The 17,638-nt window shown below is 43.7% G+C and overlaps 1 protein-coding gene across 10 annotated transcripts in view; it reads left to right on the plus strand.

The window, feature by feature from the left end:
- LOC121166533 (disks large-associated protein 1) overlaps positions 1 to 12,724 on the plus strand; it is a 316,740-nt gene extending 304,016 nt beyond the window's left edge. For 5 of the 10 annotated variants that reach the window (XM_040995704.1, XM_040995706.1, XM_040995713.1 and 2 more), the window contains 3 exons: positions 4,694 to 4,785; positions 9,047 to 9,199; positions 12,182 to 12,391. In XM_040995704.1, the coding sequence (XP_040851638.1) occupies positions 4,694 to 4,785; positions 9,047 to 9,199; positions 12,182 to 12,391 (455 nt within the window). Of the gene's footprint in view, positions 1 to 4,693; positions 4,786 to 9,046; positions 9,200 to 12,181 lie in introns of all 10 variants that reach the window. The other 5 variants (XM_040995705.1, XM_040995712.1, XM_040995714.1 and 2 more) reach the window with 4 other exon arrangements.
- The last annotated feature ends 4,914 nt before the right edge of the window (positions 12,725 to 17,638 follow it).

A 17,638-nucleotide genomic window follows, 5' to 3' on the forward strand; every position in this document is an offset into this window, starting at 1 on the left:
TGGATTGAGAATGGAGCAGCCAGGACCCCAACTTGTTTCCATATGGGATCCTGACATCAAGGCTACAGCTTTACACACTATACCACAATGCTGACCCCAGGAGGTGTAGCTCTGGCTGTAGCTGCCCAGTACTATGAGATCAGACTGCAGTTTGCTCACCCAGGGAAAAAGCCACAGACAAAATTCAACAGTTCAAGCACAGTTTCTGCCGAATGTTATAGCTTTCACATTCATCATTAGGCAATAAAAATACCCCCAAGTCAAATCATTCTTGTAAGTTGGAAGCTGCCCACACTTTATCTATAAGGTTTTATTTTGTTGAAGAGAAAGAGTAATGAGAAAGATTCAAAAGCAAATACTAAAGTAGCTCATTGTCATCCCTTTGACAGAGGAGACACAGACGTGTGTTTGCTGTATTGCCCTCTGTACTTTCTTGCATTGTAAGTTTTCCAAATAAAAAGCAGTGATATTATTAAATAGAAATTACTAAAACAAACTAGTCGATTGCATCCAAAACCACTTCAAGTTATGATTTTTGTTTTCCATTTCTTAAAAAAAAGACACCCGAAGGAGTCAGTGTTCTGTAACCACCACATAAGGTCCTCATGGGCAGGCACATCCCTTGTCAGTATCTCTGATTCAGTTCCTAGCTCTGGCTCATGATTCCAGTTCTCTGTTCTCGTGCCCTCTGAGAGGCAGCAGGTGATGGCTTAATGAACTGGGTGCCTCCCTCCCATGTGGAAGACTTGGGTTCAATTCCTGGCCCTAGGCTTCAGCCTGGCCCAGTCCCATCTGTGCTGGACAGTCAAAGGGTGAACCAACAAAAAGGAGCTCTGCTCTGTCTCTGTGGTGAAAATAAAATTTTAACAATAAAGAAAGTGGAATTCAATATTAACCACAGAAGAATGCTCTATACCTAAGTCTCCAGAACTTTCTTGTATCAATTGTGCCATTTAACATGCATGGGAAAAGCCAGCAAATTTCACTTACTATTTCAGTATCACCACTTATTGAGTAGCCTTGAAAGAGGTGTTTTTTCTTCCCACTCTGAAATAAGCTGATAATGAACATTTTAGAGTAGTTTCAAAACACCATCAAGATGCGTCTTTTTCTTTATCTCTCAAATTGCAGCTTTTTCCTTTTGTTTTTTTTTTAATTTTACCGATGCTTACCACTTATTGTTCATGCATTTCTTACTTCTACAAGGCATACTTGCAAATATAAATCTACTTTGAAAGCAAAAGAATTAAGCTGACACACCAAGTGTGTGTCTACTTGAAAAAAATATCAAACAAAACAAACTCCATTGAAGTATCTTTCTTAGATGAAAGTATGTTTTCACTTCTCTGGAAAAGAAAGTTTGAAGGGCAAGAAAATATGCATTATCATCTTCCAAAAAAAAAAAAAATCATCTGCTTGTCCCAAACCTTCCTGCTCCAGAGTTTCTCTTAGGCCCAAGCCCTTGTTTCTGCACCCTGGGCAGGAACCAGCATCAGCCAGACATTGAAAATACGAGTATCGTAAAGTAGGACATTTCCAGCCCAAGAAGGAGGTAAAGTCCCAGGGAAGCAGCCCACCACGTGTGTCTGCCTTAGGGTTCCCAATCCAGACTCTCAGCAGATCAGTTTTACTTTCGAGGAAACACAAATGTTCACGTGATGGTATGTTGCCTTTGTGATGGTGGCGAATCATTGCTTTGTAAGGCTGTCCTGACCTTGGAGGTCTGTTATACCAGGCATTCCCATGGCATTGGGAACCATCAGCTCAAAATTCCTAGGTGTTTCTGAAGAGCTGGAGTTTCTTTGAAAGATCCTGGGGGCTGTGGCATGCCAAGCAGACACAGGGACCCTTGTTCAAAACTTCCAGGACTCATTGTGAGATTGGCTGGTGTTGCAATCCTACACTTCTGCAAGACGGTTCAAGGAGATGTCCACAAACTTCTGAATTTGCCTAAAGTAGTGTATATCACTTGGGCAGTGCCTGTTCCATGTCTCTGGATGACCTAGGCTAGATCATCCATGAGGCGGCCCTGTCATGGACCATCAGGATGTCCAATCACCTTTAAGGTTCCCAGCTTTTGTTTTTTTCCTCTTTGTTTCAGACCAGGGCAAGGGTAATTTTTACAACTGGCATACCCCAAAAGGAAGTATGGTTTTCTGAGCTTAGATCATAACTGACATTTATTAAAATACTTACTATATACTAGACAATGACCTAACTCACTCATATAAACTAATGTTTTTAACCTTCAAAATTTCTTTTAACTAAAAAAAACGCTTAAAGATTTCTTTTTATATATTTGAAAGTCAGTGTTATAGAGAAAGAAATAGAGAGTTCTTCCATCTACTGATTCACTTGTCATATAGCTATACTGGCTGTTGCTGAGCCAGGACAAAGCCAGGAGCCAAGAGTTTCATCCAGATCTCTCACGTGGGTAGCAGGTGCCCAAACATTTGGGCCATCTTCCACTGCTTTTCCCAGACCATTGGCAGGCAACTAAGTCGAAGTGGAGTAGCTGGGACTTGAAGCAGCATCCATATGGGCTTTCAGCATCACAGGCAGAAGCATCATCTACCATGTCACAACACTGCCCCCACCTTTTAATATTCTTTTTAACATGTATTTATTTTACTTGAAAGCAGAGAGAAAGCTCCTCCATCTGTTGGTTTACTCCCCAAATGGCAGCAGCCAGGACCAGACCAGTCTGAAACCAGGAGTCAAAAACTCCATCTGGGTCTCCTATGTGGGTGGCAGAAACCCAAGTGCTTGGGCTACCTGCTAGGCATTTTTGCAGGAAGTTCAACCACAAGTGCAGAATAGCGGGGACTGGATTCCAAGCAGTCCAGTGCAGTCACACATGTCCCAAGCGGCACTTTAAGCCAGTGCACCATAACAGTTGCCCTAGCTTCTAAGCTGTGCAACAACCCTACAGAGAGCATTAGTTCCACTGTCCATATGGAGAAACAGAAGTTAAGTGACTTGGCCAGAGCAGCAGTTGATAAGTGTTGGAGCAGAAATCTGGCTAACTCGAGGCCCTTATTTTTCATTGCTGTGGCGCCTGTATCTCTAAAAACTGTCTTTTCTGCTCCTGGGATCTTGAAGGACAAGAACACTGTATACAATTCATGAATCAGTTTAAGAGGAAAAGGAAACCCATCCCGAAAGACTGAAACAGACGGGGAGCTGCCTTTGGCAACAGGTCTGAGTCACCACCCTGGGCGCCTGCACATCCTGTCTCAAGTGCCTGGACTCAAGACTCCTCGGCTTCCCATCCAGCTTCCTGTTAAGGCACCCCTGGGAGTTAGCTGCTAATGGTTCAAGGGCTTGCCACCCACCTGAGGAAGCAGGGTGGGGTTCCTGGCTCCTGGCTTCCATCTGGTCCAGACCTGACTGCTGCAAAATCAGTGAATCAAAGATATTTTATCCTTCCTTTCAAAATTGAAAATAAAAACTTTAAACAAAAACAGGCCCAAAAGAGGGCAAATAATGAAGGTGTCTCCAGGTAATTATCACGGGAAACCCCTTGCCATCATGGGGGAGGCATGGGCTTTGGTGGGATTAATGACTTGTTGGAGAAGTTTGAAATGCCCTCAGCTGCAGATGTGGGTGCACAGAAATATGTGAGCCAAGGTTAGATACATTGAATATCACGAATCATTATTTAGCCCTGCTGAGGAGCAAACCACAGGAAAACAGTCCCTGTGTACGATACACATTCCACACAACAAGATGCTTTCATTCCCATGCCGTCCTCCCCGTGAAGATTCCCCGGCCTAGTGCTCCCCTGGGAGCTCCCCATCTCTGCTTTCTGCTGATGGCACCCTCGGCCCTGGCCCTTGTATTCCGCCACGAGGGCGTACTGAGACCCACCCAGCCGCCCGATTCCAGCGCAGCAGCGGCAACGCGCGGTCTGCGGGGCGCAGGCTGAGCCCAGGGAACCAGCTCTGAGCTCGGAGTATTCCACACGCGCCCTGGTGCTGCACAGGCGATGCCAAGTAGCTTGCAAACAGGGAAGTTTTCGGCACAGTGCCTAGGAAACCAAAGTCAGGATCGCACAGGGCAGTGGGCAGTGGAGTGTAAACGCCGTGGTGAAGCTGGTGTGCTCTGGGCACACACAAAAAAAAAGTCAACGGGTTAGCGCTTCCTCTTGACAGTCCCCAGCTGCTGAGCTGGGAGATATATATATATATATAGAGAGAGAGAGAGAGAGAGAGAGAGAGAGATGGCATCTGGTCGTCTGGTACGTGGCAAGATTTTCCCTCTCTGAATTAGGATTGCTTGTTAGGAAAACAGCAGGAGACCACCACTGCTGTCTCCATAAATCTTTAAGTCTACTGGTAAACACTTGCCATTCATCCCTGCGGTGAAGAGTTTAAAGGAGAAACACACAAACACACAACTGTTTGCTTCTTCTCTCGGTAATGTCCGGGGCTGTGATGGAAAACTCCAAGACTCGCAGAAATGCGCATGAGGAGCGTGTGTTTTTCCAGGCTGATTCTGCGCTGCATCCCAGAAGCCAGGGTAGCACTCAGCAGTCAGCAGCGCCGGTGATTGGGCTGAGCGGGTGGGCGTGTTCCTGCAGGGGCGAGCTGTTGCCCCTAACCTTGACGGCGCAACGTCCGCTGTTTTACCAGACTCAAGTCTACAGCGCAAGACATCTGGTGTAAACTTTTCGTATGTTTGCTCTTTTCAGTTCTAGGGAAAATCCGAACTGCAGTGGGCAGTGCCCAACTTCTCATGGCGCAGAAATTCTACCAGTTCAGAGAACTGTGCGAAGAAAACCTGGTAAGTATCGCTCCCCATCACCCCTACTTCCCCACCAGTTCTTTAGGAAGCTGCTGTCAAAACCGGTCCAACCCAAGCAAAACCCTTTAGAGTCTCTCCCTGACCTCGAGTTTACCCATGATTTGTGCCCTGCTCTTCTCCAGATTAAGAAATATTCATTTTACAATGTACAGTCAGAAGAAAGAAATCTAATCAAGTCGAGCTAGATTTCCAGCTGTGTTGGAAGAGAAAAATTTCCAGACTTTCCATGGCATTTCTGATTTTAGTTTCCTCACTTCAGTATGAAGCAGACTACCGTGTCAAACACATTGTTACTGACAAATCATTTTGGATACTGATCTCTTTGACGTAGCTGTCCATGGCCATTTCCTAATCGAGAGTTCTCTGTATTAATTCAAGGGCTAGAGGATGAGAGCTCTTTATTTGGTTTCTGATAAGAAAGAAGAATTCGGTCTTCTTGCTATACAAAAACACAAGAAAGCAAAACAAAGAAATAAAAACACCACTATTAACAGCAGAATGATTTATGTTGTTTTGTTTTGTTTCTAATTGACTGCAAAATGAAGATGCATGATCATCTTACATAGGCCCTTAAAAAGGCTGCTCTGTGTGCACAAAACCAACTTTTACTGTTCAGCTGGTACTCAGGCTAGAACTGTAATCGAGAAAATGAAGAGTGACTTGTATGTCTTGTGGAAGCTGAGAACATGATGATTTGCAATTTCAATAGCCCAAGATAAGATTTTAGGGTTTTAACTACTTCTCATGAACAAGGACAACCTTAACAGAATATTTCAAGTTCATGGACAATGGAGTTACAAGGCATGGTTTATTTGGGTGCAAAAAGTTTTAAAATCTACACATACTTTTTTCACAATACACATTTTTCATGAACTTTTTGATGATCTCTCCTAAATATGAATTCCAATTTTTAAAAATGATTTCTTTATTTGAACGACAAAGTTACCAAGACTGTGAGGGAGGAACAGAATAAGAGAGCTTCTATCCACTGCTTCACCCCCCTAATGGCTGCAAAACCCAGGGCGTGACCAAGGCAAAACCAGGAGCCTGGAGCTTCTTCCAGGTCTGCCATGTGGGTGGCAGGGACCTCCTGTCCCTGCTGGGCCATCCTCTGCTGCTGTCCCAGGCTTTTGGCAGGGAGCCGGACCTGAAAGAGCAGCAGGGATGCCAGCGTTCCAGGTGGTGGCTTAACTTGCTGGACCACAACATTGGCCTGCATTGCGGAAAAAATTTCACACACAAATAAATGTATTTTTTTAAATTCCATTTTTCCATGAACTTTTAGAAGCATCCTCATAGTGCTAAAAGGAATTTATTTTGACAGAACTCAATCAAGAGACAATATAAAACATACATTGATAGATACTCTCTCCTCCACGCCTTTTTTCTGTGGTTGGTTTTCCTTTCTCCCAGCAGAAGTTGCCTGACACCAGTTCAGAAATCTTATTTTGCTCACAAGACAACTTATAGTAGCAAATGTATGAATACATTTTACAGATATTTTATTGAGGTTCAGTTATGTGCCAGGTACAGAAATCAAGCTAATTTGTCCGCTTTCTGATGTATCACAGAACTTAATGAACACAATCCTTTGTGAAGTGTAAAACAGCTCATATAACACCATGTGCTCAAACTGGCAGATACATGATGCAAAAGCCACTACACATTTACACTAGAGGGAGAACATAGCACACTTTATTAAAGGAGCATGATGAGCCAGTGCACTAGAAAGTCAAGTGCAAACACTGCACAGATTTTAAAAGATGAAATTTCAGACCAACGTTTTTGAAAGTTATGCAGATTTCTGAGCTATTGGAACCTTGTTAAAGCCAATTTTGTCATTGTCTGCTTCCCAATGAGCTCATATTCCTCTGCCACTGGAGGCACTTAATGGGGTGAAACGGAAGAGAGACTGTGAGGTGCACTGAGGCAGAGCCAGCTGAGGCAAGGGAGCCACTGGTTAGATCAAGCCAAGGCCCCCGGGGAACACCCGGAGCCCACACTCTGTCACAGGCCGTGCTGAGAGCTTGTAAGGTTGCTAGTGATGTCATCGTTAATGCTGGTTGTGCAGACGTGAGAAATGGGCATGGAAAGATTAAGAAACTTGGCCAGGGTTCCCTCATAGAAGGCAAAGCCAAGACTCTGGTCGCAGTCTGGGCAACCTCGGTGCCCGTGGCCTGCACACTTGAGGAGAGAAATGGGCACCCCACCCTTTGCCGCAGGCAGCCCTGTCACTGGGTTTGCAGCTGGCACTGCGTAGGTCCGCAGCTGTGTAACAGTGGCGTGTTGATCAGATCCAGACCCAGCCCTCCTTCCTTGAATTCCTACTCCAAAAAGAAGGAAAAGAATAGGTTTTTATTTGAAAACAGTTACACATTATCCCAGACTGGGCTTTCAGACACAGAATGAATAGGCAGAAGTTGACTTTCTCCAGCATAACTAAAACAAGGAATTCAGCCCTCGTCATCCTGTTACTTTCTCCCTGACCTCTCACCTCTATGATGGCCTCGTTTAGGTTCAGCAGTGGCTGTCAGTCCCTCCAGTGCATGGGATGGCCTATGACCCACTGCTTGGAAGGATGGCTGAACACCCAAGCTCTGTCTCCCTAGCAGTCTTTGTGAAGATGTGGGATCAAAGAAGAGGAAACAAATTGCCCACGTTACAGAGTGATTTGCATTTAAGAAAACACTACAGATCTGAACCCATTCAACTATATAAACTATACCATTTCATACAATAGGGCACTGAAAACATTTATGGGGCTGCTGGCCTGGACTTAACTAAATCCAAAATAAGTTTAGCTTTTAATTAACCACAAAGTAAGGTCAGATATATTGTGGCATCATAAAACTTTATTAGAAAAGCACGTTGTAAAGCATTTATCTCTCCTAAGCATCTAGATGCTGAGAAACTTCTGATTTGTCTTGCTAAACAAAATAATATCCACTGTCACTCAGATGCCATGTGAATCCATTTCAATAGTAATCTAAGAATTTACAGACTTTAGAATTTATTTCCACCTTTGAATTGTAGAACTATGAATAGTCTTAGTACTATAAATTTGCAGACATATGGGTTTGGAGTTTTGTTGTTGTTGTTTGGCATTTATTTTGAGCCAGACCAAAGATATACAAGGCCTTTAAAGTTCGTTCCAACTTATTAACTTTGATGGCCATCAAGTTTGCTCTCTATTTCATGATATTGTTTTTACTAGGGGTTAACCTCATAAGTGCACACTCAGTGTTAGTAGGTGACATGAGATTTCAAGTCTACTTCATTTCCTGCAATATCCAGAAGCAGCCAGAATGGGCATCCACAGGGTTGCTGTCAGTTCTTCATGCACCAAGATTCCCACCCACCTAGCCTTCGGTGACTGTTGCATTTGTCAACACTAAGCATGAAAATGGCAAAAGTGTAATCGTATTTTTTCAGTCTTCAAGCATATAAACCAAAGCTTATATTTACTTTGATAAGTATATTTTAACATATGCTTATATTTCTTTTCAAATGTATGTAGATGGGGACAAAGAAATTCAGTTGTCAAAGTCTGGAAAATCTTTACTGTAATCTAGCAAATGAATCAGGCATGCATGTATGTACATATAATGTGTTCTCACACTGACTATATTATAGTTTCGTCAATTTCATCTTGATTGCGAATCAGACACATGATAAAATGAATTCCTCACTTACTGATTATTAAGCATACGGTGCTTTGAAAAGCCAATTATCTTACTACTTGTCCATTGTTTGCCGTAGTGTCTCACTGAATGTGAGCGCTCAAATTGATTTTGTCATCTGGTATTATTCTAATCTTATTTATTTGTCTAGTCTCTGAATAAACTGTGTGGCACAGAGTCTGATCCTGAGGCTAATAATTATATGCTGTATCTCTTTGTCAAAGATCGCATTCTCATTTAAATGCGATGTTTAACAATGCATCCGGTGGATCACACACTCTGGGTTTTGTTGACTGTTCAGACACCCACCCCCCATACTTCTGTTGACAGATGTGGCATCACAAGAGTTTTACAACCTTGACATTTGAGAATCACTGACTCAAACGGATGAGTGTCTGAAACTGCCGTTTGCAGCCTCACTTTTATCTCCTGTCTGAAAACCAAAAGGAACTTGACTTCCTACGTTATCTAAAGTATTTGAAAAATAAAGTATCTTTGGCCCTGGGCTTATTGTCGGGATCGCTTCTAAAGCAGGAATGTTTTTTCTTTGTCTTGTACAGAATCCAAATGCTCATCCGAGGCCCACCTCCCAGGATTTGGCGGGGTTCTGGGACATGCTGCAGTTGTCCATAGAAAATATTAGTATGAAATTTGATGAACTTCATCAATTAAAGGCCAATAATTGGAAACAGATGGATCCTCTTGACAAGAAGGTAGAACAATGTAGATTTTGTATGGTTCATTTAAAAACCTGCACAAACCCTGGACAGTCTAAGTAGGCTTCTACAGATAGTCCTGCCGTTTACAATGTGAAATGGAGCTGACATCATATTCATTTCATTGTACTGACAATGTTGACATAGTAATCATTTGGGATATTATCTGTAATATGTCTCAGGCATATTTTTAAAGAAAAAAAATCTGTCTTTGTGAATTGGAAAATGGGAATGTGGCTTTTTTTTTTTTTGTCAATTAAACTAAGTTAAACCATTTTAGTCACCGAAAGGAACTGCCTCCATTTTGCTTTTTAAAGTAAAATAAATAACATCTTCAGTGCATGGTTCCATAGAGCAAGAGTTCAACTTCCTTACCTACCTTGGGATGCGGTTCCAAGAAAAATAGGAAGCCCTGAAAAATCATTGACTTTGAGAATCATTTCAGAAATCTAGCAAGGAAGAAGTTACTGTTGTTCGAGTCTAAAAACATACACCATACAGTTTCACAGTTAATCGTAAGTTGTTGAGATTTTTTTTTAAATGTTTGAGGTTTAAATGTTCTACTTTTGGTTGACTTACCTTGAGTAATATTGTTCACCTCATGCAAACATTTAGAAATAAAATTTAAATTCTTTTATTTTAATTAAGCAACTGTAATTTTCACATTTGATTATGGGGGAGGGTGTCCACCAGACTCCCACAGGAATCCAGGGTCCACCTCCCCTTGGCTGACCTGTTGTGCCAGTGGTTTTCACCCTTCACTCTCCAATGGCCTGTGATCAAATGTGGCAAGAGATTCTGCAAATTCAGCACGCTGTTCCTTGGCAGCGCTGGTGGCCCTGCCTCTCAGAGGCCTCACAGCGCTCCCATGCATTCTGCTGCCACCCTTCCTCATCTCGGGTCCGCAGAGCTCTGGGCTACCAGAAGTCCAGGAGGGCAACGCTGCTATCATTATCCCCCATCTTCAGTTCAGTCCCCTTCCACTGAGGGAGGGATCTTTGTGTCGAATGTGAGCAGTAGCAACTGGTGCACCAGGGGCCTCTCACCTGGGAAGGCAAATATTTGCACCCAGTCTCATTTTCTGTATATGTAAAATGGATAAGCTAGACAAGTATTAAAATCTGTCTTCTTAAAAAAAAAAGGGAAAAAGAAAGAGACAGAGAGAGAAAAATGAAGAAAGAAAGAAAAAGAAAAAGAAAGAAAGAAAGAAGGAAAGAAAGAAAGAAAGAAAGAAAGAAAGAAAGAAAGAAAGAAAGAAAAAGAAAAAGACTACAGAAGATCAACCACTTGGAAATGTAATCTCAGGAGCTGATCTAATTTCTCATTCAGTGATAATTTTTTAAATTAAAGTTGCTTTAAAAAATGTATGTGGAAAAGAAAAATGACTAAGAAGATTCCAGGATTGATATTTCCTAAAATGTCCACTGAAATACCCAACATGAAAATCTTAAATGTCTAAAAGACATGATGTGCTGTTATTCACGTCATCACTAGTTAGACTGATGTTTAAGGCCTTTAAAATGCACTTTGTCTATCACTCCATGGACCCAAGAGGAAACATAAACAGAGCTGGAGGTGGGAGGGTACCAGTTGCACGCTGGGCCTTCCTTTTCCTGTCTTTCACCAGCCACTCAGATTCCTTCTTTACTTGCCTGGGGGGTGCCGGCCGTGTAGTATGTTTAAGAAGCCATGTACCCTGACAGCCCAGGGAGCAGCTGCCGTCCCAGGCTCAGTGTTGAGGCACAAAGGGTGCTCTTGGGAGACTCCTGGCATTACCATGTTACCTTTCACATTTCCTTTTTCATTGGGCTTTCCGAAATGTTGGGGGTGTTTTATTGGAAACCGGAATGTCCAACCCAGGTGAACCCTTCCCAGTCTGACAGCACAGCATCCGTTGCCCCCAATCGGTGGTGATGTCTTACCCTTACCCACCCCAGGCATCGCACATACTGATAGATACGGCTCCTGGGAAGTTCTGCCTCCACCCCCCCACCCCCATCGCTCACGTGAGGCAGCAGGTGCTACAGCTTAACCCAACCCAGTCCACCAATGGGCGCTGCCACCTGGCACTGTTTGAGGGGGTAGGTTCTTGTTTTCTGACCAAAGGGATGAATGCTTGTTTTGTTTGTTTGTTTGTTGTCTTTTTTTTTTTCAATGATATTGGAACTAGCTTTCCTAGTTTGATGCTGAAAAGAGGAATGGACTGGCTTGTGCTAAACTGTCAAGGCACAGCCCCTGTCCCTGTGAACGCGGTTGCCTTCTGGGCCACTCATCAGGAGGTCCCTGGGGTCTGACTCCATTCCCACCTGGCTCCCCTTCTAACCGTAGGAGACCTCCCTATCCTGCCTTCCCCATTATTACCCAGCCTTGCTTTGCGGTGTGTTCGTGAGGATTGTGCAAAAGGGAGTTACTGTGGCATCAACAACGCTAAGGAACACAGCCTGAGATCAAAGCCCTCTTCTCCCTCTAGGCAGGCTAGGGGAGAGGGGCGGGCTGACAGGCTGGGTCTGAGCAAAGAGACAGCCTCCAGGGGGGTTTAAACAATGAACCGAGCTCACACCATTGCCTGGCTCCCTTAGAACGGAGGCAGAGTTCTAGATGCTGCAGTGTTGTTCTAGCACCTGAAGTCCTCAGAGAACTGCTGGGAGAGCAGCGGTTCAGCAAGGAGGCATTTAAAATAGCCACATGCTGCCCTTGAAGAACTCTACTTCTGCTATCCAGCCCTCCCCTTGGCCTTAAGCTCAGCAAAGTTTTCTCCCCGGCTTCATCCTCTGAATACCAAAACCAGAATAACGAAGAAAAAAAGTATATACGTATATGTGAGTGCGTGTGCGTGTGTGTTGTTCAGATCAGAAGTAACCACTCTTGGTTTTTTTTTTTTTTTTTTTTTAAGTGTGTTCTAACTACTTACCTATCCCAGTTTTCCCCAAGCTTGTCCTGAGAAGCTGTGTAATGTCCTGAACCTTCTGCTTTGATCAGGAGAGAAGGGCCCCTCCTCCAGTGCCAAAGAAGCCGGCGAAGGGCCCCGCGCCGCTGATCCGGGAGCGCTCGCTGGAGAGCTCGCAGCGCCAGGAGGCCCGCAAGCGCCTGATGGCCGCCAAGCGCGCCGCGTCCGTCCGCCAGAACTCGGCCACCGAGAGCGCCGAGAGCATCGAAATCTACATCCCCGAGGCGCAGACCCGGCTCTGAGCGCCGCCGCCCGTCGAGGACCGGTCCCCTCGCCTCTCGCCCGGCTCCGGCCCCCTCTCCGCCCCCTCCCAGCCCGTCTGTTTCTGAGCTCAGTGACTTCCACTGTCGTGGTGTAGTTGTCCACTTCGCAGGAGCCGCCCCTCCACCCCAAAACACCCTGCTCCCTGGACCAGTCTCCCCCATCTTCTCCACCGAGCCGCACCGCAGGTTTCAATCCGCCACCCGGCCTCATCTCCAGAGACACAACCCTTTCCTTTCTGGGCCAAACCACCACCCCCCGACCTGTGTAGAAAGGACCCCTTTAGGTCCCCTGCCATCCTCAGTTCTCTCAAGTTAGCCTATTCCTAGACCTCAGCAATATCAAATCATAGGGTATTTCAGAAATCCAGCAGCAGCACAGGGCGATCCTTTGGGACTCACCGTCTTCCACATGCGAAGCACCGAGGGCTCCAGTCCCCTTATTTCCCCCTAAATGGTTTATTCTTTTCACAAAGCAGATGGAGCACTTTATTCCCAACCTCAGTAATCACATCATCTCACCAGAATCAATGAGTGACAGGGAGAGAGGGGACCAAGCCGGCCTGGGGGGTGGGGGACCTGGATGTGTAGCCGAGAAGGGAGACTGAAGTCATGGCTGCAGGTGCGGGAGGAACCTGCAGCCGGTCACAGCTGCACAATCTGCCTCACTGTTACTTCATCAATCACAGCTTCAAGTGTTTCAATCAGCAGAAGATTGTAAATTCGATCTTTCAGGGAAATTAATCTATTCCGAAAGGCAATAAAAGCAAGAAAGGCAAGGCCATGGTAGCCCGGATGGTTTCACATCCTACACAAGGGATTTTGTTTATTTATTTATTTATTTATTTGGTCCTAGTATTAAAAAAACATTTAGCTCTGAAATGTTTTATCAACTTCTCTTGTGCTGTGTATATTCTGTTGTTGTGGCGGTGGCTCTGCAAGGGGAGGGCGTTGGTCCTGTCGGTTTGTTAGCATCCATGCCGATGGACCTACCTAACTATGCGCATGTCTGCCTACAGCTGATGCCGGAGACAAGTTTGAGTTTTCCTATGATCCCTTTGAATGGTTCAGGTCCGTCTGTTTTAACCAGGTAGCTCATCTCTCAGATGCATTTTTTCCCCCCTTCGGTCTCCTCTCACTCTGATGCAGTCCAATCAGACCCCCAGCATGGGATTTTGTCCTATGTCAAATAGATAAAATAACTTCTCTAACCCAATAGACCTGCTCCCTCATTTCAAAGAGCTGCCTAAGAGTCACCCCGAGGTTCCAGGTAGTAAAGAGGAAATCTGACCTGCAGGGGTGGACTACCAGGTGGTGGGCCGAAGAGGCAGGGGAGGAGGGAAGGGGGGTGGGTCTGCATTGTGATTGTAGAAATACTGAAAGCAGGAACAGGCTTTTGGCAGACACTGTTGACTTACATTTGTAGTCATGACTGATGGGCCCCATATGCCCGTGGTGTCTAGCTGAAGTTGTTAGCTAAATGCCCTTACTTTAGCAGTTCAAACATTTAGAGTGCAGCAAACTGAAAATACAACTGGCATTTGGTGTCCAGCTCACCCCCTAAAGCATTAGAAATTACCATCAAAAAAATGAGAGATTTTTAAAACACAACATCAAGTATGCTTGCACCAGAGACACTTTTTAAATAATGCACTCTCATAGCCAGGTGCTAATTTCATTTTATTTCTGAAATTAGGAGGGTTCTGGCAACAAATGTTTTCATGGACATACTCTAAAACCACTAGAGAATTTGCTACCTCTCAGAGCCACTGATGCTTTGAGCTATCTTTATAAACAGGGCACAAATGTTTACTGCTGTGGTTTACAAGAAAAGGGCTACTCACTTATTTAAAAACCAACCAATCAACTTCTAACTAGGAGGGGCAAAGCACCTTGAGTTCTTTGTAACATTGGCGCGCATACAGAGGTTTTGAACTTCAAGCTATTTCCTGGTTTTAGAAAGAATACACTTTTTCTTTCCATTATAGCAGTGACGAAAGCTTGCATGGAGTACGGACATCTGCCACCTTGGGTAGCATAGGGTCACGTTCACTGTGGGAGTGTCTTGGAACTCACAGACTCACATGACAGAAGCAGCACCCACTCCAGGACCCACAATCATGACAACTACAGCTCTGAGCACTGAGGTTGGGTTAAGATTTGGGTTAAGAAACCAATTGCTAGTACGATTCAAGGTCATCCCACGATATTTTCTGTAGACACTGATTTAGCCCAGGATCTTCTAAAGAGAGACTAGAGGAGGCCTATTTCTCTTGTCTAAGTGAAAAGGGTATTTGTATATTCATAAGCTATTTTTGGTAAGAATTTTAAATCTTTTAGCTGAAACGCCTACAGGGCATCATGACCTTTGCCTTCCTTAAAAACACAGCTTAAATTGTACAAACACTTTATAAAAAGCTAATTATGGATGCTAGAACATGACCCCGTACAATGCTGCTTGTTAACCACTTGACCCCTGAAACTGACATTCATGACATAACCTTTGTTACGTTGTTCTTTTTGATGTAATTTGTAGAAATGTTTTTTAGTTCATAATGGAAAATGTATGTACCCTGAAAAATTACTTATTTTGTTTAACTTTGGTATAAAGGTATTGGGCATTTTCTTGGGGGGGATTACAAAAGAAGTTTGTCTCCCACATCAAAAGCGTTCAAAAAAATTAAGTATTTATTATATTTTTTGCAGATGTTTCCATACAATTCACATAACCTTTTTGTAAAGAGAGATGAAGAAAAGGATTAAAGATTTTTAATATTTGAAATGGTAAATAGAACTAATTTATTTGTAATATATTTCTGTTATTTATAGATGTTTCCTTAATGTTTCGCTGTGCATTGCCACTTTAATTTAAGCCTTATCCTTGTGAATTTACCATTTCTTTTTAAAAACATGTCTAGATGCATATTTTAAATAACTGGAATGTAAATCACTAGCATATCTGAATTCCCAAATGTAATTTTTAAAAATTATTTTGGTTTGGAAAAAAAAAAGATTCATTTGAAAGCCTTCAGATGGAGGGGTGGGGAACATTTTTATGGCTTTATGAATTGGAATTTCATAGGCTTATTTACCTAGGTTGTGTGTGGACAAAAATAAAACTGTAAATAGATGAATGTTTCCCATAATGTAAAAAGAAGAAATTAATAAAATAATTAATGCACTGCTCTCAAGCCTGTGTGTTCTTGCTGCAGAGTCGTGTTTCTTCCAAAATACAACTCATCGATGGTCCTTTGAGGGAGAGATTCACCAATGAGAGCGAGAGTCTGTCTTCCGGACTTTTCACTGTAATAACACCAATGCTATTCGCTGTGAGGGGGCAGGGAGAACCTGAAGCCGAGTTAACGCATTGCACTAAGGAAGAACGAAACGTTTTTTTCACTCTGATCATTGTGTCCATGTGAAATTTTGGATCAAGACCTAGGCAGCTGTACGACTGTGAGAGTCGGGGAGTGTCTGAATGAGCTGTTAGCCTTCCAAACGGGTACCCGTGTGTGTGTCTCCTTCACTTTGGCATCCTCGCCTCCATTTTGTTTCCCATACAACGTAATGCTTGGTGGATTTTATTCCATCCTCGGGCTCATGACAAACCGCTCACAGAGGTTTAGTACCTGCCCAAGGTGGGCCAATGACCAAGCAACATACGTGAGTCCCAAATTCCAATCTTTCCAGAACCCCTGCTTCAGTGCTGCCTGTACCACACTTCCCACATGGGAAGCGGGCACCCTTTGGCCATGGTCAGTTTCATTTGGTTTTCATTGTGATCCTTTGTACAAACCTTACTCTGTAAGCAAAAGCGCACCTTTAGTAAGAAAAGATAACTTAGAATATTTTTATGAAATAGACTTCACGTTTATCCGATACCTGTGTCTGAACACCCCCCAGCAAGCTCCTGGGCACACCCATCTGCTTAAATGAACTGACTTGGAAATTGATAAGCTGAGAAGCCACTTTTCCTGGTTTTTGTACAGAGACGAGACCTGTGCCAGTTATCAAAATAACACAGTGTTCTTTTCAAACTGCTTCAAATGAGCAATGTGCAGGTGACACATCCCTGTGAGCTTATGGAAATCTCATTACTTAGGTTCATGTACTCACTACTCATGTAGCCTGGACAGTGATTATAATTCTTACCTTTTCGCAGATTAATTCTTATACTTCGTTGGCGGCTCCTTAAGCATTTTGGCCAGAATAAAAAATGAACTAGCTTTTGTATGTAGAAATCTGAAGTTCAGCGAAATTTCCCATGTTATAGTATCCATCCTCCAAAAAATAAATGTAATTTAGTTTTCAAATAGAAATTGAACAAAATGGCTTGCTGTGAACTTAACTTCTTTTTTTAAACCTCTGAAACCCACCCCTTAAGGCATACATTGATTTTGGTTTAAATAAATGAGGTTAAAAATCATAGTGTCCGAATGTTTTCATTCTCAAACACCATTGATACGGAAAGGTGCTGAAATTCACCTTGGATTTATTCAACAGGCTTTTAGCTATTAAACCAAGACTGAATCAACCCCTTGGCAAATAGAAACCAGCTTCCCTGTCTGAAAACCCTCTCTCAATCCTAAAATACTAGCTAAATACAAGTTTAAAAACAAGTTTCTCTGCCAGTTGCTAAGCCCCCAAAGCAGAGAGGGGAGAAATCGCATCCTGCTTCCTGGTGCTGCGCTCCCCTGGCGCTGACATGACCCAAACCTCATTGGACGGGGAAGCCCCAGCACAGATCCTGATTCCTGGGTCTGCCTTTAGCAAACCAAAGATCTGAGCCTGTTTAAATCCTTGTCTCTCAAGCTCTGGGATCCCACACAGGTTCTGGTTTGTGTTCCACATGCTCCACTGCTCCACTTCCCATCCAACTCCCTGCTTGTGGCCTGAGAAAGCAGTTCAGGATGACCCAAAGGCTTGGAACCCTGTACTCACATGGGAGACCAGGAAGATACTCCTGGCTTCTGGCTTCGGACAAGCTCAGTTCCAGGCATTGTGGCCACCTAGGGAGTAAATTAACACATCTAAGATCTTTCTGTCTCTCTTTCTGTAACTCTACCTTTCAAATAAAAATAAATTAATCTTTCTTAAAGAAAGAAAAAGAGAGGTCTGGTACAGTAGCCTAGCAGCTGAAGTCCTCACCTTGCATGTGCCCAGGATCCCATATGGGCACCAGTTCTAATCCCAGCAGCCCTGCTTCCCAACCAGCTCCCTGCCTGTGAC

The sequence above is a fragment of the Ochotona curzoniae genome, unplaced genomic scaffold (assembly GCF_017591425.1).
Source record: "Ochotona curzoniae isolate NIBS_2020 unplaced genomic scaffold, NIBS_Ocur_1.0 patch170, whole genome shotgun sequence".
Classification (NCBI taxonomy): domain Eukaryota; kingdom Metazoa; phylum Chordata; class Mammalia; order Lagomorpha; family Ochotonidae; genus Ochotona; species Ochotona curzoniae.